We start from the raw sequence: 27,387 nt of genomic DNA on the forward strand, positions 1-27,387 counted from the left end.
CTGCAAGTGAAATATAATAAGCAGTAATATCTTGTGCAAATAATGAAAAAAACATGACATAAAAAAACAAGAACATACCTGCTACTTTTCCGTGGCAGTGGAAGATCCTTCTGGTAACAAAGAGAGAAAAAAATGCACATTAGATTTTTTTTTATACACAATAATCAGTGGGGGACCATAGATCATAAATGCTACTATCGACATAATCATGATTGAAACTTTAAGTGTGCTAATGAGTCCATAAAAAAGTACTGCATTTATTTATTCAAATAGAGCAGCAGCTCATTTACAGACTGAAGTGGTTTCAAGCAATTATAGCGGGATAATTACGATAATTTATAGTTTAATATTTAACGGTTTGAAAAAAGAGGGCGTTTCTCATTTAAACTCCTTTTACATGGATATGTTCATCCTCTCATGTTTGCATCGAGATTATAACATCTGTAAAATTCACGATTGATTTGGAATGCAAAAACGCAAAAGGTTTAGAAGAGAGAATGAAGTCCTGATAGAATACAATCATAATTGTCTGAAAGTGTTTGGAATTATAGTCCAGTGTCAAATTTCTCCTTATTTATCTGGAAAACAAATATTTAAAAAAAATAAAATTGTCACACAACAGCTAATGATCACACTGCAATTTATTTGAACTTTTTCAGGTCGGGCAATCTGGCCAGATCACTTTGAGACAGACAACAAAAGCTCATCAATACTATGCCGACAATTTTTATGAATAAGGCTGTAGGGTCGAGGCCGGAAGGCTACCCAGATCGCAGCCGCAGGGCGGGGGACTGACCGGCAAAAAAGGGTCAAGTGCCCAGCTCTGGTTAATTCTGAAAAGTTCTAATTATGTGGTACACCAGTGCAATCATACTCTCCCAAGTGTTTTTTGTAATTACCCACAAAAAATTTTTAGTTTTATTCAATTGAGTTGTACCGGTGATAGGTCACGTTAATGGTGGAAAAGTTATTGAAATCATTATTATCTATGCTGGTCTCATTTTTATACATGTCTAAAAACAAGCAATTGACAAGGGCGGGGGGGTGGGTAGATTTTTACCTCCACTGTAGGGGGCAACCTATACTCACTCCATAGTCGCACTACAAAAGCATTATAAATTTTCGAACTAGCTAGATAGGGCACTATATAATGGATCGGTAGTGATTTGGAACACCAGTTTTAGACGTTATTATATTTCACTTCTTTGTCACAGTTCAGACAAGGACTATTGCCCCTCTAGACAGATTAGCATATCAAATCAAAGTAAACTCATCTCAGTTGTAATGTTGAATGTGCCTCAGCTGTGGCCAGGTTTGTGATTACAACGCTAATACAATGAGTGGCGCAACAGCCGATCTCATCAATGCTCGGGGGCTTTCTGAGTGACAGGAAACGGCAGGTCGAGTAAAGCAAAAGTCAATTTTAAAACGGTTTCTGCTCATTTGATGACGACGGGACACAGCAGCGAGGACACTGATGTGATTAAGATCAAGTGGGACGCACCCTCTCCACTGTGCTTGTTGCACCATCCGTTGCCAATTTGAGTCTATTAGACTCAGTGTTGGAGAGATTGTCTTACATATCTCTTGGCAGATTATCCAATAAGTCTGCTCGTACTAACAACATTAAGGTCAGATGTTGAAAATCAACAACTGAGAGACAACTAATGACGTCCCAAAAGTAAATAATCTTCTGTCTAATCATTTGGGCTGTCCTCAATTCATTTCCCTGCTCTGCGTCAAAGCCTTTGTCTTTGGAAGACAAACATAAGCGTCCCAAAAACAGCAACAAAGGCGAGCTGATGAAACATGACTTGACAGCTGGAGCTCTCACATCAAAACAATCTCACCACGTGCCTGCAAAACCAAACGCAACCAGTTTTAGGTTGGCACCACAACACAGCATCCACCCCCCCACCCCCCAGTCTGGAATTATCATTAATAAACACAGCAATCAGAAATACTGTGCAACGCGAAAGTGCACGGCGAATAAATGATTGGGGTCATCACAAAAAAAGTCACGTTTTTCACTTTCTCTTCCTAGATTTCATTTTTCAGGAGTTTTGTCATATATCATGTGATACAACATTTTAACCAGGAAGTGATTATTTTAGATCAGGTTTGCAAAAATTGCACCAACATGATCAGTAATTATCAACACGGATGACAATATGACACATTACCAACAAAAGGATGAGTCTTTTTAAATAACGTTCATTATAATTAATAAATGTATACAAAAACGGTACATTTTATTCATTTTAATTGTATTACTGTATTTTCCGGACTACAAGCCGCTACTTTTTTCCAAGATTTTGAACCCTGCGGCTAATACAGCGGTGCGGCTTTTCTGTGGATTTTTCTTTCATCAGTAGGGACGCTCTCTAGTTCAGAAAATATGGTAAATAAATCTTTTTTTTCCTTGGGTCTGTTCTGTTTTAATTATCAAAGTTGTTGCTTTGTTAAAAGGCACTGTTTTAACAATCTGTTTCTGTACTTTTATGTGCATTCACAGTATGAAATTGTTACGTACATGCAGTATAAAAAAAATTCAACATCGAAAGCTGCGGCTTATAGTCTGGTGCAGTTTGTATGTAGTTTTGTTGTTTTTCTTTTTTCAAATAGAGTTGCTGCGGCTTATATGCGGTTGTGCCTTGTAGTTCGGAAAACGCGGTATTTACAGTATATCAACTAAACTGAGAGATAAGAATAAAAAAAACAAAAAGATATTTTAATAAACTAAATTGCAGGGGGAAAAACAGCCAAATTAATGAAATAACTATTACAGGACTTCTGATAATGTAAACGTTTGGGGTGCTGGATTAAACAACGGAGTGCATCAAATATGACCCCAGGCCATACTTTGCCCAACCTGATTTAGTTTTCAGTGAACCTAACATGCATATTTTTGGAAAATATGAAGAAGCCACTTTACCGGTAAAATACCCACACAAGCACACTATAAAAAAACATGCAAACTCCACCAAAAACGGCTGGAATTGAGCTACGACTTATAGACCTCTTCGCTGTGAGGCCGACGTGATGAATGGAATCTAGCATTGCTGGCTGTTGTTTAATATTTCGTATTTCAATAATTATGGTGACATTGGAAATGCACCTCTAAACTGAACAATACTGAGGTAGTACAATTTGGAATTTGACCGCATGGAAACACTCGCTCCATGTGAAGCCTCAACAAGGGACAAGATAGACTCTGTAAGTTACATGAGAGGACATTCAAAGCCATATGACTCACCATAAGCCAAGTCACTTCAACAACAAAGTGGATTTCTTTTTTTAAGGACCAGCCGATTAATCGACTTTTGCTGATTTTCTTTTTTTATCCCGAAAAAATTACGATACCGTTCATACATTCCCCTCCAAAAAGTTGTCAAATTAGGTTCCAACTTTGAATTAACTGTAGGTTGAACAAATTATGTTCCAGGTCAACTTCAGTTATTTGTTTGGACTTTGGAACAATTTCTCTGATGCAAAATTATGCTTGCTGTTGCTCGTGGACACAAATTTAAAAACTGACAGTTTAGTGGCTGTCAGCAGATCAATATGTAGACATTTGACCGCCAACGTCATTTGTATGGCACAAGCTTGTAATAATAGCAACTCTGTCAACACGTTTCAAAATAAAGAAAATATGGAGTGAATATCTTTAAAGGAACAACATGTAGGATAACAGCTTCAAACCCGCATGCAGTTATTGCCATGACAACCCTGGCTCACCTTCTTTGTGTAATATGGGCGAACAAGCCAGGACACCTCTCATGTTAACTCTTTTCTTTGTATTCACCACAACAGATAAGTACCTTTTCTTAATATCATTTAATAATGTTAGCGAAAGCCCACAGAATACACACAATTCAATTGTTCCTAAATTTTATTTTGAATATTATAACAAACATTGACAGTGAGGAGCAGAATATGAACTCAAAAGCAGACATGACACAGTAAACGTATTTATCTAAAATACAAAGTAAATACAGAGAGCAGGGCTGGTTTCAGAAAAGACGGAAGAATGCTTGACGTACTGACAACGTGTACCTGAGTAACTCGGGCTTAAAATACTGTAAGACATCAGTCCTATGACATAACGTGAGGAACAAAACATTAAAGGACCATTGCAACTGGATAGCAACTGCTCCAACGAGATATGCCGCAGGGTCCATGACTGGTCACTACGTCCTGTCATGTGAGGAGCAGGATTTTGGACCCAGAAGCAGACATCACATAAAAGTTGAAAAGTAAAAAGTTTTTACCGACAAAACTACAAAGTAACATCAGAGACCAGAGCTGGATTCAGAAGACACGTAAGAAATCTGACATCCCCACTCAAAGAAAGCTTGACGTGCTGACAATGTGTGTCACTGAGTAACTCAAGCTTAAATGCTGTGAAACATCAGGTCTATATGACATACGAAAGGAACAAAGCATAAAAGCAGCATAGCAACTGCAGAGCAACTGATACGTCAAGATATGTCGAGGAACCAGCAGTCACATCATCATAAAATCCCTCAGTTTTACGGATGACAGATGGGATGTTGGTACCTGTGTGATGGTGTTCTTGTGGGATTGCATTCACTTATGTTTTTTTTTTGTTTTTTCAATTAGAATGACTTCACCCATCATGGGGCGCTTTTCCTGGGATGGCTAATGAATTACATCATCAAGAGGAAGTAAGCTTGGCCAGAATGACTCAAGACAGCATGTTCCGATGTGTGCGTGCGCGTGAGTGCCTGTTTTTCGATACGGGGTTTCAAGGGGTAGTTAATGGGAAAAAAAAAAAACAACACCTGCTCCCTTTATGTGTGCCGACTAGGCAGCTACTGAACGTGTTGATGCCATGTTGTTTATTCTCATTTCTTATCACAGGACTATGACAACCTTGGCAAGTCCAAGTGGAATCACTACTCTTGTAAAAATGGATCGTTGAGTGAACAAAAGAGAAAAGAATGCAAATGGACAATGCATTATACAAATATTTATAATGTGTTCTAATTTCCTGCTAATTTATATTACACCATATGGAAAGCGCTTTGTTACAACTCCAGCTATTGTGAAATGCGCTGTGTAAATAAAATTGTATTGTATTGTAGAAGGTTTGATTCCGGCTCTGGCCTTCCTGAGTGGTTTGCATGTTCTCCCAGTGGGTTTTCTCCGGTTTCAACCCACATAAAAAAAAAAAAATCATTAGAAGCTTGACTGTACACTCGAAATTGTCTCCCAGGTTCCATCACGCCCGCGCCCCTTTTGAGGAGAAGCAGTTCGGATAATGGATGGCTGGATATGACAGTGGTGCCATTAATTCGTTCCATAACAACCCCAATATTTCAGTTTTTTATTTTTTTAAGAAAAAAATAGCACACTATAATATTGTACTTTATAAAAACTATAATACCGCAATCATTTAATTAAATAGAATACACATTTAGAGTATAATGGACATATGAAGACAAAATATTTCTATGGGCTTCAAGTTGGACATGCTGGGTTATTTGATATATTCTGTCCAACTGGTGTTCAGAATGATGCAAAAATTACAACCTGACTGTAAACAATCTTGTTTAATATACTCTTTCTGCACATTTGCCTGGAGTCACAGTCAATGGCAAGAACACACTAAAATATGACAGTTATACATTTGGTTTATTTACTGGCTGGGAATTTACAAGCGAGTCGTGAAAAGGGTTATATTTGTACAAATGTGTAAAGGTAAAGCTACACACAGCGCCGTCGAACGAGTTGTTACTTCTGTCTTACAATGGTCATAAAATATGTAACGGGCTGGTGTGTCACCTTGTAGCTTAAAAGTACCAGCACTTGGTTATTTTTTGTGTTTTTACATTAACATTGTCCGCACGAATGGAATGTGTCGGTGAGTTTCACAGCGTTCTGCTAGTAACAGAGCCAACGTGGCAATAAAGGCTGAAAATGTCTGCGGATTACTGGTTAGTCGTGATCACTTTGCAGATGTTAATAGCATTACCGTTTAAAATGCTAGCCATCATTACGCCGACTGTTGTATTTGGCATACGTGAGAGCGGTAGTTACCTCGCAGCTGGCTTCTATTTGCACCACGGCCCCCAAAAAATGGAGAAAGAACAATCTTGAACCATAGAAGAAAAAGACGTGACTGCACTATCTTTGTATAATTTGAAAGTATTTTTGCAGTTTTGGTTTTTATGTTTAACATTGTAGTTAATTAAATATTTGTGTTTTAATTATTTGTGAATTGTCTTATATTTTATTATGTTTGTATTTTTTTGTCTTTCATTCAATCTAATATTTCCCACTGGTGTATGTTTCCCCTTCTCTTGTTTATTTTAATTATCTAGTTTATTTAGAAAAAATATTTTGCAAATATTTTTGTAGAACTAATGTGTTTGTTTTTTTTTTCATTTTCCCTCTCTTTTCTATTTTTTCAGTTAATATATTTTTTCTTAGTTTTTTAATGTTATTTTCCAAAATATTCTTTTTATGTTTTACCATACTACTGTATTATAATTTGGAGAATTCAGTTTGTTTTAAAAAAAAATCACAGGTCTCTCAACATCCAGCATACACACTTGTGTTGTGGAAACCTGGGTGTAGTGTACAGAAATGTGTTTTTATTTCCTAGAGGTATTGAAAAAAAGGAACAAGGTATTCATCTGTTTATGCAATAAGGCTTGGCCGATAAATTGTTGTTCCACATGAAAATCTGATTTAATTAAATCTGTTTAAGAGCATGAAGAAAGAACCGTTTGTAACAGTTTAGACAAAATAATGAAGAATAAAGACATATTTTGTGTGATTTTGCAGACAGAGTCACAGATGTACGCACGCAATGACATCTTTGAGAAAAATGAATGCATTATGCACAGCATCTGTGCAACAACTACAAATAATTAATTTGCTCTTCAGTCACCTTGCGATGTGGCAAGCGGGGGCCTTCAAAATCGTTCAAATATTTAACAACTTTCTCTGCTTAACAGATGACAGGCTGAAGCGTGCGATTTTTTTTTTTTCACGTAGTTTATATGAACCCACGGAGGGGAAAGAACACTAACTGGAATCTGGAGAGAAGAAAAAAGGCAATTGTGCCAGCGCTCTGGACGGAATCAAAGCTTCTGTTCTGTTTCTGCTGCCAAAAAAGTGACAGCCGATTGCAAGGAAAATGTCACACTGCGTATTCTTCACTTGAATGGTCCACAAGATTTACTTTAAAGCTTTGACTCTTCTGAGAGCCGTCAGAGGAATGTTCAGCCTTCGCGTTTACTACCTCGACATTGGATTTGTTTTGAGATACAACCCCTGATGTTATCTTACCATTTTCTGGCCTAAACGGGCTGTTCTTGAATTGAGAGTAAGCAGAAGAGCTCAGTTCAGTTGGCAAAAGTAAACCCGAAACTGTCTCGTGTTTGCGTAACACGTGTAGCTAGGATGCTATGGCAGCATTAAGCTATGCAAATAGTGCAAAACAGGGTAACCAAGCCACAATATAAATTCCAACAAACACGACAAAGAAAACAAACCATAATTATAGTTGCACCTTTTAGGTATTGCCCCACCACACTGGATGGTAACCGAAATGAAAAGAGCTGAAACATCGGCATAGAGCAGCTCACAAATGTTGGTCTCCTTTGCAAAGTTTTAGAAAATTGCAATCTCAGCATACTGTACAAAATCCAACTACTGCTTGGTCATGCTCGTGAGTGCGGCACAAAAATGAGAAGTCCAGCCAAAGTAGTTCCAAGCTTTAATTGAAAATTAAGTTTTCCACTCGGGAAGATGGATTGCTACCAGTCATTCAGAGGGCATACGTCACACTGCTGCCTAACAAAAAACATGAACAGGCAGTCCTCAGTTCACAGCGGGGTGGCATTGCTAATTGGACGTAAGTAGAGATGGGCCAACCTAGCAATTAACCAACTGCAATGCAATAGTGAAGACTGATTATCGTATATATTTGCATGCAAAGCTCGAGGACCATAAATTCTAATACATTCCAATCTTGCTAGCAGCTTCAATATACATATTCTTTGCCTTGACTCATCCATCCATCCATTATCTAAGCCGCTTTTCCTCGCAAGGGTCACAGGTGAGCTGGAGCCTATCCCAGCTGTCTTCAGGCAGTAGGTGAGGTACACCCTGAACGGGCTGCAAGCCAATCGCAGGGCACAAAAAGACAACCATCCATGCTCACACTCAAACCTATGGACAATTTAAGAGTTTTCAATCAACCTATCATGCATGTTTTTGGAATGTGGTTGGAAATCCGATTACCTGGTGAGAGTCAAAAGTGCAGTTTTAACAAAAAAAAACATTCCAGTGTATGATACCCGCCCAGTTCGCTTCAGTTTGAGGCTATTGTTTTTCCACTCGTAAATCAGAAAACTGCAAAAACCACACCACGTTGATAGCATGAATTGCAAACAACCAACAGGAAACAGCAAACGTGGTCCTTTTTCAGAAGGACGACGAGAACAAACTCCAGCAAACAATGCAGGTAAACGGTTATTAGAGTCTTCAAGTGGACTAAAATACATGTTTTGGACTGAATGAGAATTTTTTTGTGACCACCAAACAAAGAGATTTTGCCCGACTGTCTTGATGAAGCTGAACAAAGCAGTGAGTGACACAAGTGAGCTGCCTCTTCTGGAGTGACTCTTATCCCCATGTGCTTAGCATATTGAAAATGGGCTCACTGCCCAGAACAAAATATTGGACAAATTATTCTCAGTGTGTGTGTGTGCATGCATGTGTGTATGATGTCCTCCATACCCCTGACAGCGACGAGACACACACTGTGATTTTGCGCTAGTGAGCGGGGGAGCAGTGTATTAAGCAGGCTCCTGACACCGACCGTTAACTGATGGCACAATAACCTTCACTTCAGTAGTGGGGATGGAAATGTCTCATCTCAATACTAAACAACTCGAACATCATCTTAAAGGAGGAAAATACAACACTAAAGCCGGAAGCGAGACACACAAGAAGTTAGTCATAAGCGGGGTACAATCTGGCAAAATTTGATTACTTTGCCTCCTTTGCGATCAAAGTCTGAAAAGGTCGGATTTTTCGGTTGTCTGAAAGATTACTACTGTTTCCTTCTTTGTATTTTACGGCAGTTTTGAGCGCATGTAGCACCATACTGACTCCCACAGGATATTCTTGGTACTACGGCATGCTTGTGGTGCACTGTGTTGGTTATTTGTTTAATTTATATTACCTGTTGTGAATAAGGGTGTGTTTATTTTAGCAGGGATGGGAAGAATTAAGGTTTTACTGAAGTTTTATACTGTAAACGAGTGATAAAAATCAAATGTATTGTTCAAAAAAATATCATGAAATGAATGGCAATTTTGTATTATCGTTTTATCATGTGTTAATAAAATGCATAGAATAACACGGAATAAAATGTTCTTTTAAAATAAATGAATACCTTAAATAAAAAGCAAAAATATGTAGTGGGCTAATCAAAATATGTGATTGTACATATTTTCAAAGAATACAGTAAAGTACAAAGAAGGCAGGCCGATTAATCGGTAGGGCTCTCATTAAAGATACTAAAAAAATCATGTATTGTGTGTAACACACTTAAGTTATTTTTGTTTGCCTGTGTTACTCACCCAAAAATGCACTTATTACTAAAATGACTTTTAGAGGGTGAAATGAATATCTTTAACTCCATCTACCCACTTTTAAATAATTTGTTTGTCTATTTATTTAGTGTTGTTTTGTGCGTAATCCGTAGTCGATCATCAACCTAGACAAACGGAGGAGTTATGAAAAGCTACGGTCAACTCTTGGCCATATGAAAAAAAAATATACTAGTCACGTAAGGGTGCCTTCCCATACTGACGTATTCTTATGCTTCAGCTGATTGCGCACCGGTTCCTCTGAACCGCTATGTGAGGACCATCGTAAACTGAGAACCCCGATATTGATTTGACAAACAGGACCAGACAATAAAAAACACTTTATGGAACCTATATGTGAAACATAACCCTCAAATCACAATTTTGCCCATCTGCTATGAGAAAAGTGTATATTTCATATACACAGTTTCCTTAATTTAACAATTGACTCACACTCCTGATATTGGAAAAAGCCACTTAATTGGGGTCTATCGGAGCCCACAGCTATACAGCCTTCTTCTCTCTCACCCTCTTCATCTAGGCCTCGGGGCGTTTTAGGCCGCCCTTCTGCTTCCTCCCAGAGGGTAACACGGCGCTCTTAGGCCACCATTAGTCCTGCTAATGGGCCTGACAACTGTGCCACATCCTCAACATTTAGACCTCCTCTGTCTCCGATATTGATATCGACCACTTCAGTGGGAAAGGGAGAGTGTGGCGGGGGGTTGGTCGTGGGTCGATTTCATATCGCACATACGGGCATCAACACACTCATACAGTAGTCAGAGTACAGTAAATGTGAGGGAGTGAGTAGGTGCACAAGCTCATTAAACCAAAAAGCATTGCTTGACTCACTAATGTAGAAAGGAGTGGAGGCACAATGAATAAAGAAAATTACAGAGAATAACATGACAAAATCATTAGGTTACAAGAAAAAAGTATGTTCTTCACATACAAAGGTTACTTCTGTTGAAATGAGGACATTCTCTTTATTGCATTTTTATTTTTGTATGATTTTTTTTCCCGCAATATTACAGTTTTTTTTTTTTGTGTGTCTGACAGGAGCTCTTGGCTGCCCACATCCTGGAGACGCATTAAAAACCTGATTATTATGTTCCTGCAATAATGATTCTGGATTCTGTGGTTGTAAATGTACCGGTATGATGGCTTCAATGGCATTTATTAGTACATTTTTCATTTAGTGTTCTTTAATCCAACCTACAGTCAAACCCAGTAATGATCAACTGGGCAACATTTGCACAGGAAGTCGTCCAATTCGGCATGTCTATAGTTCATAAATGATGAGCAGTCCTGTGTAGCAGATGGCACGAAGCGCAGTCGAGTCCTTTAATTGTAAATTAATACATGTTGAGGCAGCTAAGTGGCAGTCGGTAGTTGCGCATCGTGGGCATTTGCTGCTTTGCTAGATTAATTTCACTGCAGTGGAAAACCTTGAAGGTTTCGCACCGTGGCGTTTGCTGCCAACCACCAGTGTACAAGATATCGACTAACCTACTTCATTCACAAGATGTGGACTAAGCTGCTTTTAGTGCTCAAGGCTCAAGTCGGCTTAATGTACATCTGAAACTCATACCAGAGCTTTGTCGCCCACTCTGCTCGACAACGCTTACTTCAGTCACAACTTGGGAAAAGGATGTGTTTGTAAACTCATCGGCATTGCAAACAAGGGTGGCTGATGACAGTTTTGTTGTGTGGTACTAAGCAGCGAACGCCATCCGGTTGAATTTGAAACCGTTAATGATAAATGTGTCGCAATGCGATAAGATAAAATTAGATTACGTACTGACACAATTTTCCCCAAAATACACTACCAAGTTTCTAAGGGATGGCACCAAGATTGACATTGGGGAAAATTAACAATCAACTAATTGATTACAGGGGTCCTTGCTTTAAAACATTACCGACATGAGGTTGTGACGTTATAAATGGCGTGCAATGCACTAGTTTACATCATGCAAATAGACAGCCATATTGTTAAATGACAGGTGTATGGAACCTATCCGCAGTTATCCGCTGAAAACAAACATATTTGTGGTTTTCTGCTCTTTCCGAAATGCCCTTAGCAACCACAAAATGGCGACAAATTATTGTCTGAATAGGACAGTAGCACAGTTGGTGAAAGGATATTGAAGATGTTGAAGTGAATCATTTTGATGGAGACAAGCATGTTAGTGAGGAGCTCAGTTTAGCATGGATTGTCTTCGCCGCATGTGCATGTGCCCTTAAGTTGCACTCTTTCAAAATCAAATCAGCTAAGCCCGGAAGATGAGTTGAGTTGAAAGGAAAAGTGAGATGGGTATGAAAGGTATTAAATGAAATTTATAGAGTATAAATTATTAATATAGGCAACTTTAAACAGTTTTAGGGTGGGCGCCTGTATTTTTCTGGACTATAAGACGCACCTGCGTATACGCCGCAGCAATTCTTTTTGGGGGGAAAAACAAACAAACAAAAAATATATATATACACAAGCCACACCAGTTGTTAACGTTTTGTTTTTTCCCCGGCAGTGGGGCTTAGTTACTAATATATGTTTTATTTTTACATACTTTTAATGGGATAGGATAATTTATCTCTCAACTTTCTAAACATGTTTTAATGCCAGTATTTTACTGAGCTACAGCCGAGGTCTGCTATATGTGGACGTCAGCCTTAACTCATACAATGTTATTTTGTCACCTTCAAAATACGAAGAGCCATCAATGAATCAATTGCACTACTATGTGCGTCCATATATGGTAGGATTTTAGTATCATTCCCTCCCCCCCCCCCCCCAGCGTGATTGCGTATTAGCTTAAACAAGCTTGCTAATCATAGAATGTGACTTTCTTGACATGTTGCAATCAATGAAAAACTAAAACTAACAACCATTGTGCAACATTATATCATGTGATAAATATTGGCCACTCAGCATCCTTTTGATTCTGTAAGCGGGATCCTGATTTCTGTGATACCTTGACAAGGTTTTTTTCCCGCCCCCTCTAAATGGGTTTTCTCGGGTGGGTGGATGTTGATTTTTTTGCGTGTAGTGTGAACTTGTGAAGCCCTTTGGGACTTTTTTGCGATTAGGGTTCTATAAACTTGACATGGTACTGTAAAATGTGACTCATGTGAACAAATTAGATGTCAATGAGCTATCAACAAGCTAATGGTTACGGTAAATTGAAGAACAAAAAAGGGGAACAAATGGAACAAGCCACTGAGGGCATTGTGGCTAACAAGTGAGATGGGCTGTTTTATGGGATGTTATAATGATTTAATTACGTGTCAATGGTGAGCTAAAACTAAACCACATGCTAACTTCCACACAAATACAGTGGTACATTTTTAGTAACTTCCCTTATTTATCAATAATTACTGATGTTATGGTACAGTGTGCTGTGTTGGTCTTTTTGCATACACACTATAAGAGTAGTATATTTAATGCCTTGCTTTGTATAAAAGCTAACTTATTGTACCAAACGGGGGGGGGCAGATAGGTCGGCTGTTTTTTGTGTTATCATCCCTCATTTTGAGGATGGAGCAACATGAGGGGATAATGCAATACAGTGTGGACACTAAATTAGTTGGTGTTCTTGGATTTAATGTTGCTAAATAAGACCAATTAGCTACCCACTAATTTATATTACACCATATGGAAAGCGCTTTGTTACAGCTCCAGCCGTTGTGAAATGTGACATGTAAATTTCTATTGTATTGTATTGTAACGCGTGACCTGTTAAACTCACACTAACACACACTCAATATTGTACAGTACAATAGAAAATAAATGACGTGGGGGTTGAACAGGAACTAACAAAGAATGCAGTTCCTACCTGGAGCCTTCTTCTTCGTATGATGCCAGAGTCGTCCATGGTGATACCTCTTGGAGGGTGTCTCGGGCCCCTGTAGTTTCTTTTCTTAAACGAGTTCACAAGACGACGCCACGATGTCACGTGACTTCCCCCCCAGAGCACGCGACGCGAGTCAATTTAGCTAACTATCGAAGCTCGAGTGGACATAATTTAGCAAGGATGTAGTGAATATCACGATGGCAAACAGTATCTTGGACCACGAGTGTGAATCCATTCACAAGTCAAACGTTAAACAACGAGGAAGTGGCAGACACACACTCGTGAAATAAGCCGCCTTCTGGTGTTGGGTCCAGAAATCCACGGGAGTGGTGACACCGTGCAGGAGTTCCTTGAACGCATCGCCATCATCACGCCCGATCAACGGCACATCGCTGTAATCACGCACATAAAGGCGACGGCGTTGCGGTAGCTTTCAGATCTGCAGGAAAGCAGCATCCACGCAGAAGGGATGTGTCCGAGCGCACCTCAAACGCACGCAGCTTCGTGTCATTGTGTTTCTCCCCTTCCACTGCCACCTCTACTCCATCCTGAGCTCCGCCACAACAACCGCTTCCTACTACCCGGTGACGTTTAACCCCCCCAGAGACCAGACGCTCCGCACTGAGGATCCGTAAGGGAGGGGTGGGGAAGCGATGGAGTTCACACATGGGACCCCCTCCCGCCCCGCCTATCCGCTGCAAAGTGGCTGAGCAACGAATGTGATGACATGAATCGATTTCATGCAATATTTGTGAGCCTCATCGATCTAAAAGGAAGTGAACTAAAGTCTAATGAAGCACAACAACAGCACAACAAAAAATCCTTACTTTTGTTGCGCCACGGACAAAGAAACAAAAAAATGCTGAAAAATACAATGTACGCACCATTTCACTGAATGTGCTAAATAGTAGGCGCCCGGTCCCATATGGGGTTGGTAATGGCCATGAACTACATGGTCACACATTTCAGAAAATTGAAATGGAAGCGAGAAATTATGTGTTTTTGCAATCTCTCAATATTCTGCACTTATTTTTATCCAAAACAATTCAATTTTTGATAAGTCCTGTACCAAAACAAGATTTCACGCGTTTTCCCAAAATAAGGGTACCGCATTGCCAAACTACTCCATTTCTCATTTCCACGATGATAACTGGAAATTGGCATACGTTCCAAAAAGTCAGTACAGAAATTCTTACTGCTCCGTCAATGTTGCCGTCTGCCTCTTGGCATTCCCGCCAGCTAGTTTCCCTCTAGTCTTTTCATCAGTTTTGGAGTGATGTCAAGTTGCTGGTAATGTCATTATTTTCTACACTTAATCAATGATGATAGTCTTCACTTGTTTCGTGGCATATTTAAAGTGAAAGTCAAGTAAAAAAAATTAATAATATGTACTATGCAACCCCACTTGTCTAATCACAGCATTCTGGTGAATATTGTATATTTGTGGAATATGAATTAAGCAGCAATATCCACCTGTTTTTATTTATCTCAGGCGCTGGCCATTTTGCCACATGCTGAAAAATAAAATGACACCAGTCAAAATGGCCACGGGCTATGGGGGTTGAAATGAGTAGATCTTGCTACTTAATTATTTCAAGAATGCAATATTAAGCAGAATACCGTGTTTGGTCTATTGGGCCCACATAGAACATATTATTGGAAAGAAAATGTTTGGAGTAAGAGACACTTTAACAAGTAACTCGCATTTTAACACAAGTTTGAATATGTCTGTTTAATTCTGAACACAGCCACATCTCCGGTTAAAAAAGGGTGTACAGACTTGTGCAACCAAATATAATAATATCTCAATTTTTCATTTTTTCTTCAGCTATCTAAATTATTACTTTTTAATGGTTTGTACAGTTTACAGGTCAGATTTTTTGAAATGGTTGGTCTCATTTTTTTACGTCACAAAAACCTGTCTTGTATACAGGGTGTGTAGACTTTTCATATCCAAAGTATAAAGCTTGAACTTTTTTTTTATCTGAATAAACCAAGATAAAGACAAAATCCTGCTTTACTCTCATCCCGTCAACTGTCACAGAGGATCAATTTGCAGGAAGTATTACATCCTTCTTGAGTCAGCGCCCAATGGTTAATGACCGAGCTTTAGCTTTGACTCATTGTGCCACCATGGCGATTTATAAAGCAACTTTTTCTCCACAGGCACATTACACAAGAAGCTCCTCTGGGGAAGGGATCAGCTCCACTTCCCGCTCACGCATTGGGGTTGTATTGACAAGTGAAGGGATGATCCAATCAACTTTTAATGGAACAACACGGCGGTGTATTAGTAACTGCGTACTGCACTGCTCGGGCAAAGTCCTTGATGTGCCTCTGTCGGACATTTCGGCTTTCAGGGGGAGGACCAGCATATTGGTTTATGGTTTGAATCTGAAAGGCAGATCCTTGAAATTTAAGTGATACGTTAAAATGATTATATACTGTATTTCTAGAGATGTTGGCGGGGGCTGAGGTCATTTATTTATTGAATACATGTTTACAAGCCGAGAAGACTTGAGGTGATTACTGTTAAAAACCCTTTTGTGTGTTAAGGGGTGGCGTGTGATCATGTTTATTTGTCTTAAGTGGAGGATGCGCTTGAAGAATGATTGGAGCATGCGGGACAATATTTGAGGGGAAAAAAGGATTTTGTTTGCATTGAACTTGCCATGCTTCCAAATGAGCGCATTTTAAGACATGGCATCATGGTTGGTGAATGTTGTTTGCAGAAATAATTGAATTAGCGGGAGCTCATAGATTCATTATCAATCCAATAAATTGATTTTATGCTACCAAACGCAGAAGAAATGATTAAATGTCTGTGCTGAACAAGTTAAACCATTAATTTTCGATTTATCTTATTGTCAGTGCCGTGTGCCATTAAAACCAGATATTTGTAATTTGACGTTAAAATATGAAATAAAATAAAAATCATTAAGCCATGGTAAGATTATACAGTATATATTTTATTCTCCACATTTTCAGATGTAGTTCATACTTAAACATACAACATACTAAAAAGCAGTCGTTTTTAAAATTGAACTGCCCTACTGTATATTTCTTCATGCACCTTTCCAAAGAATATAAAGCTCCATATAAGATAAAAAGTGTATAGCACCTATCTGAGGGGTGGACAAACTTTTTGATTGGTGGGCCACAATGGGTTCTAAAATTTGACAGAGGGGCCGGTCCAGGAGCAGATGGATGGAGTGTTTTGGTAACCTCACCTCATTGGAGAAAAAAAAATCATTTAATTTTAAATGAAAATGAACAAAACATTTCAACAAAATATCTGTGTTTGACACACCAGAATATTTAGAAAATAAAACATTAACAAGCTTTATTCATTTATTTTTTTTTTTCCAAGTTTGGCGGGCCGGATTAAAACATTTAACGGGCTGTATGTGGCCCCCGGTTGTAGTTTGCCCACGCCTGACCTGTATGTATGTACAGTAATTTGATTTTAGAACTCAGTTGTTCTTTAATTTGAATTTCCTTTGTTGTCCTTGTTTCAAATTGTAAAAGGCCAAACACATGGCGATATGCGACTGCTGGGTAAAACTAAAATGTAGATAAGTATATACCAGAAGCAGCAGGTGAAATATTCTGTTTGAGAGCGTGACCCAGTTAGCAGCTTGTCGGACTCCTCTATTATGCTGCTTATTGTTATTAGCATTTAATAATTGATGAAAGCGCATGAATTTTGCATTTTTCTTCCCTCATTTATTAATTGTGTGATTTGGGAAGGGCAGTGTGGCACTGTTGGCAAAAAGCAGGCACAGACAAAAGCTTTCAGGAATGATGTCAGTTTGTTTGAAAAGACGCCCTGAGGGAGGTCACAAGGGGTCAGCAGTCCCGAGCAAAAGCCCGGCATGAGGGCTGGGATGTGGAATATGTCTGCAGCTTGCACGATCCCATTTCCCGACACGGTAAGCCCCTCTCACAAACGCTACGTCAGCTCACATCTCTTCATGTGCTCTAAGTGCCTCCGCTTGCATTCAAAATGGCTGTGTGAGCGTGTCAATAAAATAAAAAAATAAAATAAAATAAACAATAGCATGCAGACATTATTTTGCTGATTTGTACGTTGTATGAATTCACCTTTCTTGGACATTAAATGCGAGAAAAGGCAGTTAAAATAGCACACGAATGACACATTTGATGTAAAAAAAGTGAATAACTTCATTGTGCTTCTGTAATGGCTGGCATGGGAATTTATTGAAGCGTAAGATGTTTATGTTATTCACATAATTCTCAGTTTAAGCGTAAAATCACACGCAAATAATATAATTGACTCTCAGTGCCCTTGAAGCTGAATGCCCTGTCGGCTCATTCATATGCAAGTCATCCATCCGAAAGTTGTTTATGAAAATACGCCTGGGTTTCTCTAACTCAGAACAGTGGGAGGAGACGTATCAATTTCATTAAGAAAGCGGTAAATACTTTGGCTGTATATTGTTGGAACGAAGCATTTTCTAATGCAAAAAAATTTAATCCAGAATGTCTGATTTTTTTATTCGTAATTGCTCTTGCATTTGGTTACCAAATGCATAATAAATACAGACACTGCACTGAGTGGCGCTTTGAGTAAATTATTTATTTTTTTAATCAAACCTCAAAATTCTGGTTTTAGATTGTAGTATTTACATTCAGCCAAATATTTTTTTTTTGTGCAGGACAGCATAGTACCTTAATATTACAATTTTGAATGAGTTGATTTTTGCAAAAATGGCACAAAATGAGCTCTTGTTTGTGCTGTCCTTGAATAGTATTTTTAATGCTGCAAAGCCATTTCAAATTAATTTTACATTACTCTTAAAAAATAAAATCCACCAGGAGCACAAGTACATACAGATAAGACCCTCCATAATTTCCCCAAGCAATCCAGCCCTAATTTAGCTCCTCTCCCGCACACATGTTAGTCTGTCAGTCAAGATGCAACATGTCAGCTCACTTCCTTGACACCAATTATTACTTTACAATTAACCATTGTCACCATTTTAAGGAGTTACAGAAAGAGCGACCAAAAAATAGCTTAAGATATGTTCCACAAAAAAAAAAAAAAAAGGCATATCGTGAATGGGTTTGAGTTCACTCTAATCATAATTCATATGCTCATAATTTTCAAAGAACATTTATGTTCTGGTGTGACAAGGAATGGATTACATTTTTCAAGTCATCCGCCATCTCGTCCAAAAGCCTGCAGTCATCAATGCTTCTGCCTTCCTTCCTTCTTCTTTCTGTCTGCGTACAAGTGGGTCAGACTGCAGCAGTGCTAAAAGCCTGCTCTCTGCAGAGAAGCACCTCTAAATAAAACAACACGCAATCAGCAGTCATAGATGCAGAGAGCTGTCAGAGATGCAAAGTAGAGGTGAGCTCAGGTGACTGCAACAGGCCAACTGATCTAGAAGCAGTGTGAAGGGTTAAGTGGCTTTTAAACTGGGGTAGTGTTACTTGACATGGACAGATTGGGACTGCATCATCATTTATCGCAGGGGTGGGCAAACGTTTTGATTTGAGGGCCACAATGGGTTCTAAAATCGGACAGAGGGGCCGGACCAGGAGCAGATGGATGGAGTGTTTTGGTAACCTCACCTCATCGGAGAAAAAAAATATTTAATTTTCAATAAATGTGAACAAAAGCATTACAACAATATATATGTCTTTGAAAAAACACAGTATTTAGAAAATAAAACATTAACAAGGTTTATTCATTGAATATTTTTCAAGTTCCGCGGGCCGTATTAAAACGCTTAACGGGCCGCATGTGGCCCCCTGGCCGTAGTTTGCCCACGCCTGATTTATCGGGTTGTGGTAAGCGGTTCAAACACAGATTGAAAAATGTATTTGTATATATTTATGTAACTTTTGGGCACCACTCCCAGATCATAAAAATAGTTCATGTTGAAATAAGGCTTACCATTCAAAAAGGAGCTGGTTTCTGTTCAAGAACAGCTGCAAACTAACAAGAATAAGCACATCCAGAACTAATCTACCAGGTAACCATCAGTGCAATCACATTAGGCAGGACAAAAGTATTTGGACACATGTACACAAAAGGGACATTTTTGACTCAGATGTAATGATTCTCCATTTCACAGCTAATTTTCAAACAGGTCGATGAAGTTGAAACCAGAGGGAATACCTGTTGATTAATTCACCCATGTGGCCGCCGGGGCGTAGTTTGCCCACACCTGGGCTAAGCGGTACAAAAAATGGATAAATAGATGATTTCGTCAAAATACTAAGAATTTATTTTGTCAAACCTCTTTCAATCTTCGGTTGCATTTATTATCATGGTTTACAACAGCTGCCAAATCATTGAGGGAAAATGGAGACGCCATGTGGTAAGAAGATACAAGGTACATGGTGTGTCAAAACACATGCTGATGGCTTATCGTCAGACATTGTGGTTAATCATTTATTACGTGCTGAAATGTTTTGAAAGACGGTTATGTAACATAAGGGTAAAAAATAAGTTCTCCTCAGCCTGGCGTGAGTCACCAGTATACACAGAGTCTTTGAGGGAGGCTTTCTGTGTCAATTGTAGGGGAAGAACCAGTACAATCCAATTAGTGTGGTTAAAGAGACGCCCTGAAAAGAAACTAGGACTGTGTGGAACAAATCTGAAGGATTACAGACCTGCTGACACGGCGTGACCTCAACTATCAGGTATTTGGCGCTTCAAAAAAAAAAGCAAAGTTTGATGGGTATCGTCAGAGTTGTAGTCAAACGTTTTGTCTGCACAAACAATCCATACATAGAAATTACATAAGTGCATCATTGAATAAGTGGCTTAATTAAAAGCGCAAATTTGTACAGTGTGTTCCCGTTGCGGAAAAACTGCTGAAGCTGTTATTGCATAACTCATCAGATAGTGTACAGTACATTCCTGTCTTACATTAAACGGCTATAAGATTGATTTTCCGACAATATTCGATGAAAGGGAAATCAGAACAGAGCAGACAGTTGATGCAAATAAAGAATAAGTAGTAATAACTAAGTAATAGATTAAGTCTTGACCAACTAATAATAATCCAGAGTGAATCATTCCCAAATGCTGACCAAAGTCAACATAAACAAAAGGCCAGTTGGAAGCTCTAAGTGGCTAACTTGAATTCATGTGCACCTTTGCCCCTATTAATCTTCCTGATTGAATATTTGTGGAAAGCCAGTGCCTAGATTTTTATTTCTTTTTTTTAGCCATTTGGCTACAGAATGAGCAATTGCTCCATGTGCTGGGACAACTATCAGTACACCAAAACGAAAGGGCCTCAAAAGTAGTAGAATTTAGAATTCAGAAAACAAATTCTTGGAAAATTAGCCTTTTAACCCACAGAAAAATTGGAACTGCTGTCAATCACGTGAGTCTTCTGATTAGTGAGGAATTAAAAGATTTTAATTTTGATTCTCAGAGCGAGTACCGGTGATGTACAATGGAAATGTTTGACCAGTATTTAGATGTAGGAAAGCACACACGTCACGTATTAAGTACAATATGGCTTAAGCAACATTCGCTCATTAAATAACAACATTAATACCGCATAGTCTATGTGAAGAGAGTCACCTCACTGCATCACTTGGAACAATTTCCATTATTTCCCATATGAAAAATTGCAAAATGCTTTGAAACACATGGAGGGCGACCAGAGTCCTGAAACAGATTAGGACCAGTTAAAAACATCTATATTCGCTCAGTGAGCAAAGCGTGATAAATGAAAAGAGAACACCTGGCCTCCAATTAGCAGTACAGTTTACTGTTTATGACATTTTTGACACTCTGTCTGATAAAGAACTCCACTAAATACAGTCAAACAATGACAGGCTGATCTAATGGCATTTGGGCAGCCAGTCTTGATCTGAAATAGTCCGCCACCTTAGTCCATGCTAACTATTTTGAATCCCATTGACGCAGGAGAAGAACTGGCCTCTTAAGAGGGATGAGACACGAGGTAGGGGAGGTTATAAATGACCGTCAAGGACGGGATCAAGGGACGAATCAGACGGGACTCAACATATTAAGGCCAGCAAGGTGTTGTCCTCCTGCCTCGTACCAGGGATCTAACTCACAAAAGACCAGGTTGTGAAGTTGAACCGGCTATGGAAGCCGCTGCCCAGACCGCGTCAGCCACCGGAGCCTTCGACCGCGAGTCATTCGCCAAGAAAGCCTTGAGGGCCACCACCAGAGGGGCTTCGTCTCATTTCGTGGGGAGCTCCATTATCATCCTGTCCTCCTTCGCCGTGTCCACTCTGGCTATGAACTGCGGGAAAAAGATCCAGGAATCTCGGCACAAACCTGATGCCAACTGAGGACAGGCTGCAGGTGGACGGTGCATCTTTCTAATTTGTGATATGATACACATGATGGTGTCGTCATTGCATGGTGTGGACTCAACGAGAGGAAGAGGTCCCACTTCAAAACAGGGACTGCATGGGATTGCGGCAAAATTTGGCATCCATCTCAAGACCAGCGCAACACCTTGCAAAGAGGCGAACTGTATGTCTTCATATCTTCACGCCTCATCCTTAAAATGTATTCTTTGTTGATTACTATAAATACAGCAGCTCTATTGTTGTGATTTGTATGATTGTTAGTCCGAAAAGCAAGACTGATGTCAAACATCGAAATGTCTTTACCATATGAAACGTGTCTAACACATAAGAGCCTAAAGCTGGCTTTAAATGCTTATTTTCAAGAATTTTGAACTTATTTCTGAAAGTTATTTGAATGTCAATTTCAGGCCCTATTTAATTCAATGTGTTGAATGCAAGCGTCCACCAATCATTTGTTCTTATTGTGGATTTTTTTTTGTATTGGCAAGGTCCATAAATACTGTGCAACATTATACAGTATTACCTTCCATGAGTGATTGGAAGGATTTGTTTTTGACTTTTTTTGGTTAACTCGTAGATTTCAGCGATGTAAAACATGGCTTTGAAGAGCATTACATGTCGTTTTTCGTACTGCCACTAGAGAGCATAATTGGGATTAAAACAATATCTTTTGCAACCCTGCCTCATCTTTTGCCCCCTCTCCTGTTCAAACAAAGCCTACATACCTTTTATAAAAGACATTTTATGAGTAAAACGGATTTGAACAAATAAAAGATATTCAATGTGCTTGTCCCGCTGCTTGTGTGTGCCCAAGCAACTCACAGCACATGTACGCCAGTCCTCAGAGTGTGTCCATACTCTTGAGCCTGCGTTCTGTGAAGAAGCGGTGCGCCTGCGTTTGGTTTTTGACGCCACCTGGCGCACTGAAGTAGGACAGCATGGACCTGTTGGCCAGCCGCTGCGACGCCTTCTCGCCGTCCTCCTCGTCATCGTCCCTGAGGAGAGATTCAACTCGTGTGATTTTCTTTCACACTGTGGTCAGCGCTCATGTCCTCAGGGCAAATGTCTAGCGCATTTGGAATACGCCAGAAATGAAAGACTTTTCAGGTGTCACACATCTTAATGCAAACCAAAGCAAAATTTTAAAGCATTTCTTTCTTCCTTTTGATCTTAATAATTACAGGAAGAGCCATTAACTTTAATTTTCATGAAATTTTAGACACATTTGTGTGTATTTTATGGACTACTTTACACCAATAAGGGCAAAGACACACTAAATCACCTTTTAATTCTAGTTAATAAATCAAATGCTTTAGATCTCTAATCTGTGATCTCATGTATTCAGGGGGTCATAAGAGGTAAAACCGACAATTTAAATGCTTGTAAATATATAAATGGATGTCTGGGAAAGTGTCTGCGAGCCATTCTGACTGCTGCCAATTTCTCCAACCATGACTTGGCAACTAGGCTGGGCAAAGAACTGCCACTTTCAAATCAAAGCTGGAGTACACTGTTTAAAATGTCAAAGAAAAAAGGTATACGTAAATCAGTATCAAGCGTTTTTGATGTGCGGATTAACGCAAGTGAATATTAGATTCACATATGCAACGTATACTTGATTGTTTGGTGAAATAGTCAGTGTGGTCAAGTGGGTTTTGGAAGTGAGGTTTTACTTGGATCCAATCGCGCAGCTCAACCTGGCATCTGCTACACATATGATTCGCACAAATTGAAAATTAAATGACAGCTTGGGGATGGAGCGCTACTGGCACAATTGAACATACATTGGGTCAATTGCAAGAGACAGGGCCACTCCATCACAACAAACTCATTTCAGTGATATAGAAAAAAATGGTGAGCTGTAATTCTCGATTATTTGGGTGTCATTCTGATGAAAGCAGACATGTTATCAAGACACCTGGGATCTTGTGGAAAAAAATGCTTGTTTTATTGAAGTAAAAAAAAAAAAATTCGACAACACTTACCAATGGACAGTCACAGCCTTGCTGTCAATCAAAGTTTGGGCCGTGCTCCAGCTAAAGCGCACAAACTGGGGGTAGCCAAACACTGTGTCCAAGTACTTCAGGAGCCACGCTTTAGTTTTTGGGTCTATGAGCGACACAACGATTTTGCAAACAGTACATTAGTAATTACAAAGACACTGACGGCAAACATCAAGTATTTCATTCTTTTCTTTACCATTCGGATATCCTGAGCCATATTCTGTATTCATGTCTTCTAGGTCCTCAGTGAAGTTCCAGTTCTTCACAACATGGTCCCTGGCCACCTGACCAGCCACATGAAATTTTAATATTAATATTAGCAACGTGACAAGTTGCCGCCATCTTTGAGGAATTTAATTTAAAACAAAATAAGCACATTACTTATAGGAAAAGCAGCGAATTGGACCTGCAGGCAATCAAGTGCAATGCAAGAAAAGGTAACAATGTGTGACTGGTTTATTGCAGGGGGACCGACCTTGGCACAGATGCTGGCTGCACTGACGATCGGGAAGAGGGAGTCAGCCTTTGGCCTCACTGTGATATCAATGCCTGGGAACAGCTTGGAGAGCTTCTCCTCATACTTCTCGGCAGGGCCCACTGTGTCCACAAACACCTGCGGAGAAGGAGGGCAACATTTGAGGCCCTTCACATTGTATTTTGGGGATTCTGTGTCAAGTAGAACCTCATTCAAACACATTGGGTAGTGGTACACTTCCATTTCTAACATCCATCCATCCATGTATCTATTATCCGAGCCGCTTCGCCTCCAATCCCAGGTATCTGCGGGCACTAGACGGGGTACACCCTTGACAGCTAATCACAGGGCACACAAAGACGAACAATCATCCACGCTCACAAACACGCCTCGGGGCAAATCAGAGTGTCCAATCAACCTACCATGTTTTTGGAACGTGGGAGCAAACAGGAGTGGGAAACCACGAAACCTAAGCAGGCAAGGAGAGAACATGCAAACTCCACACAGGAAGGCCGGAGCTAGAATCGACCCCTGCATCTCTGCACTGTGAGGCCATCGTGCTAACCAGTCATCCACCGTTCCACCCATTCCAATCATTTTAAAACAATCGTTTCCATAGGAAAACCCTTTGGGAACCTCCTGCCACCCCCCAGTTCGGCATTCACCTACTGAATTATGGTTGAACATTATGATGATGTTCCACCGCACAAAATAAAAACATAAAATTCACAAACCTCTTTGAGCTGTACGCCACTGTCCAGTGCAAACTGAACTAAACCAATGGCCGTGTCATGTGACAGGGTGTTCAGGTTGCATTTCGTCCTGAAAAAAAGCAGAGGTGTAGTTGGTGCATTGATTGACAACAACTACATGAACATTGCACTGCATTCGCCAACATACCGCTGTAACATACTGGTGGAGATGGTGTTGGGGGAGAGAATACGCAGGGCCCAGCCCAAGAAACTTTTGGAATCGTCCAGTTTTTTGAATAGACTCTCTCTTTCTGACTCTGACAGAGTTTTGGAATCTAGAAAGGGATGAAAGATAAATATGATCATTTCTTCGGTGCCTTTGTCACCCAGTACATGCTTATATGGAGTTCAGTTGGATACTTAAAGTGTGAGCAGCGTGATTCTAGACCTGCAGTGGTCAGTATAAAAACAGCATCGAATAGGAGAATAGTAGTAGGGTGTGTTAATTTCCCTTTCACAATTAATGCGGAAAACGTCTGACTTGAATAATATACTTCTGGCAAGAAATCTAACATAACACAACAAATTAGCTTTATGAAGTGCAAACTGATAAAACTTACTTTACTTGGCTAGTAAAAAGGCAACAGCAGTACCACAATAATTACCTGCCACTTTTAAACCCTTCAGATCCTCCTTTTTGGAAATGGGGCAAAAGCATATTCCATAAACCATTGGTCCTGGATTAAAAAAAAAAGAAAAAGCACATAAAAACAATTGAATTGACATGTGGATCATAGAGTGACTCGCTCAGTCAAAGTCACCCACAAAAATCTGCTGGTGATTCGCTCACAGGTAATTAATACAACTTGGGAAGGTTCTAATGTTATACAAGACAGGACGAAATTATTAGAGTGAGGTCGGTCAGATGTTTATGACACAAATTTATGGTATAATTTGCTATTGTACATGAAATCTGTCTTTCAAAAAATTACAATGCTGGTGCAACCTATCCTTGTTTGGGCAAACCCACCACTGGGACAACACGCAGGGTGCACACGCCGTAACGCACGCCGGCACAACAAAACACAACACGTCTGTGGTCATTCGCCTCAGTTCACACTCACACGCTTTCCTTTGACGGACCATGGCACTCAGTAGACTATTTAATTCTAATAACAGCAAGATGTTACGTGTAAAGAAGACATGTTTGATAGAGTTCGTACTTGTGGTACTGTATAAGAACAGGTTTACTACAAGTCCACGTTGTTAAAACAACTGTTACCAAATAAAAAGTTTTGGTTCACAGCTTATTTTGGAGCGATGATCATTGATTTCACTGTTACCATTTTAACTGTTTCTAATACATAAGCCTTTGTAGTCGATCAGAAAGTCTTTTCTTTTGGGTGGGAACCTTGTATACCGATATTTCCGTCGACTAAATTTTCAAAAACTAGACTGAAACTTCTTGGGAAGTTTCCATCGACTAACACTAGAGTAAAAACCTTTTTGAGTTTTCGTCGACTAAAACTAAACAAAAACAATCACGGATGGGAAGCACAAAATGTGACGGAAACTAAAAAACATTTTCATTCAACAGACTGAGACTAAATCTAAAATGCCTGCCAAAAACAGCACTGCTGTCAATCACTTGAAAACTTTTAAATACATTTCTTTTCGAAAACAGATCTTTACTATGTTACCCAAAAGAGAAAACTTCAAGTTGATCAATTTTATGTACACAAATCTTTGCAATTTTTTTTGTTAGAGACCACTATTGCGATGGATTTTCAACGCTTAATAAATCAGACAATGATGATTTCAAAACACTTTTTCTTTTTTTTCCCCATCTAAAAATGTTGGGATACTTGTTGAAAAGCTGTAATGAGATGAGCGGATGAAGGCAACCCGCAGCATACCCAGAACCGGTCCCCTGCCCGCTTCGTCGATGCCCAGGCAGCAGTCTTCTGATTTGCACACTTCAGGGATGATGGAGGACAGCCGGCAGCTGACAGAATTATCGGCGTCGAAGGCGCTGGTATCCATGACCGCTGCCCGAAAAGACATTTCACATAAATGAAAACATTGTCACTTTGACGTCATAAAATGTCGGGAACCTGTTTGCTATGTCCAACAATGTAGCTAAATGCTATGCTAAACAACGATGCATATAATACTAGTACGTTAAAGACATTCAGCACTTCAACTGCGATTCCAGTCGGTTTGACACGACTTTAGGCTTGTCTATTCTCATTCTAGGTTATGAATTACCTTACCTTGTGGGAAAGAATAACGACTTTTCCCAGCTTGGATATGTATGATTTGTGCGCGTGTAAATAAATAAGAGAGAAAACTTTGAAGCAGGAGAATTCGCGCCTCTCAATGACGTCATAAACCCCA

At 39.5% G+C, this 27,387-nt stretch overlaps 2 protein-coding genes across 4 annotated transcripts in view; both read right to left on the reverse strand.

The window, feature by feature from the left end:
* Positions 1-14,049, reverse strand: part of LOC148332266 (microtubule-associated serine/threonine-protein kinase 1-like) — a 60,351-nt gene extending 46,302 nt beyond the window's left edge. Inside the window, exons 1-2 of the mRNA XM_088303417.1 lie at positions 13,466-14,049; positions 79-110 (exon numbers count right to left, since the gene is read on the reverse strand). Of these exons, the coding sequence (XP_088159543.1) occupies positions 79-110; positions 13,466-13,504 (71 nt within the window). The 5' untranslated portion in view covers positions 13,505-14,049. The remainder of the gene's footprint in view (positions 1-78; positions 111-13,465) is intronic.
* Positions 14,050-18,016: 3,967 nt separating this feature from the next.
* Positions 18,017-27,363, reverse strand: rnaseh2a (ribonuclease H2, subunit A). 3 transcript variants are annotated; one of them, XM_088303422.1, is made up of 9 exons: positions 26,907-27,054; positions 25,656-25,727; positions 25,199-25,325; positions 25,033-25,120; positions 24,299-24,436; positions 24,020-24,107; positions 23,806-23,929; positions 22,643-22,815; positions 18,017-18,792 (listed from the first exon to the last, which is right to left on the reverse strand). In XM_088303422.1, exons 1-8 carry the CDS (start codon positions 27,052-27,054, stop codon positions 22,662-22,664), a joined length of 939 nt encoding a protein of 312 aa, XP_088159548.1. In that variant the 3' UTR covers positions 18,017-18,792; positions 22,643-22,661. The 3 variants fall into 3 exon arrangements, with proteins under 3 accessions (XP_088159548.1, XP_088159549.1, XP_088159547.1); XM_088303423.1 differs by lacking the exon at positions 18,017-18,792 and adding an exon at positions 27,264-27,363 and having other exon boundaries at positions 20,866-22,815; positions 26,907-27,038; XM_088303421.1 differs by lacking the exon at positions 18,017-18,792 and having other exon boundaries at positions 20,866-22,815.
* Between the last annotated feature and the right edge of the window lie 24 nt (positions 27,364-27,387).

The sequence above is a fragment of the Idiotropiscis lumnitzeri genome, chromosome 8, assembly GCF_059441095.1.
Source record: "Idiotropiscis lumnitzeri isolate Australia: NSW breed Sydney's pygmy pipehorse chromosome 8, RoL_Ilum_1.0, whole genome shotgun sequence".
NCBI lineage: Eukaryota > Metazoa > Chordata > Actinopteri > Syngnathiformes > Syngnathidae > Idiotropiscis > Idiotropiscis lumnitzeri.

Coding starts and splice junctions, on each gene's coding strand:
- rnaseh2a (XM_088303422.1), bottom strand. CDS start 27,054: ATGTCTTTTCGGGCAGCGGTCATGGATACCAGCGCCTTCGACGCCGAT. Junction 23,930..24,019: donor TGGCTCAGGATATCCGAATG/GTAAAGAAAAGA, acceptor TGTCGCTCATAG/ACCCAAAAACTAAAGCGTGG. Junction 22,816..23,805: donor AAGGCTGTGACTGTCCATTG/GTAAGTGTTGTC, acceptor ATCTCTCCTCAG/GGACGATGACGAGGAGGACG.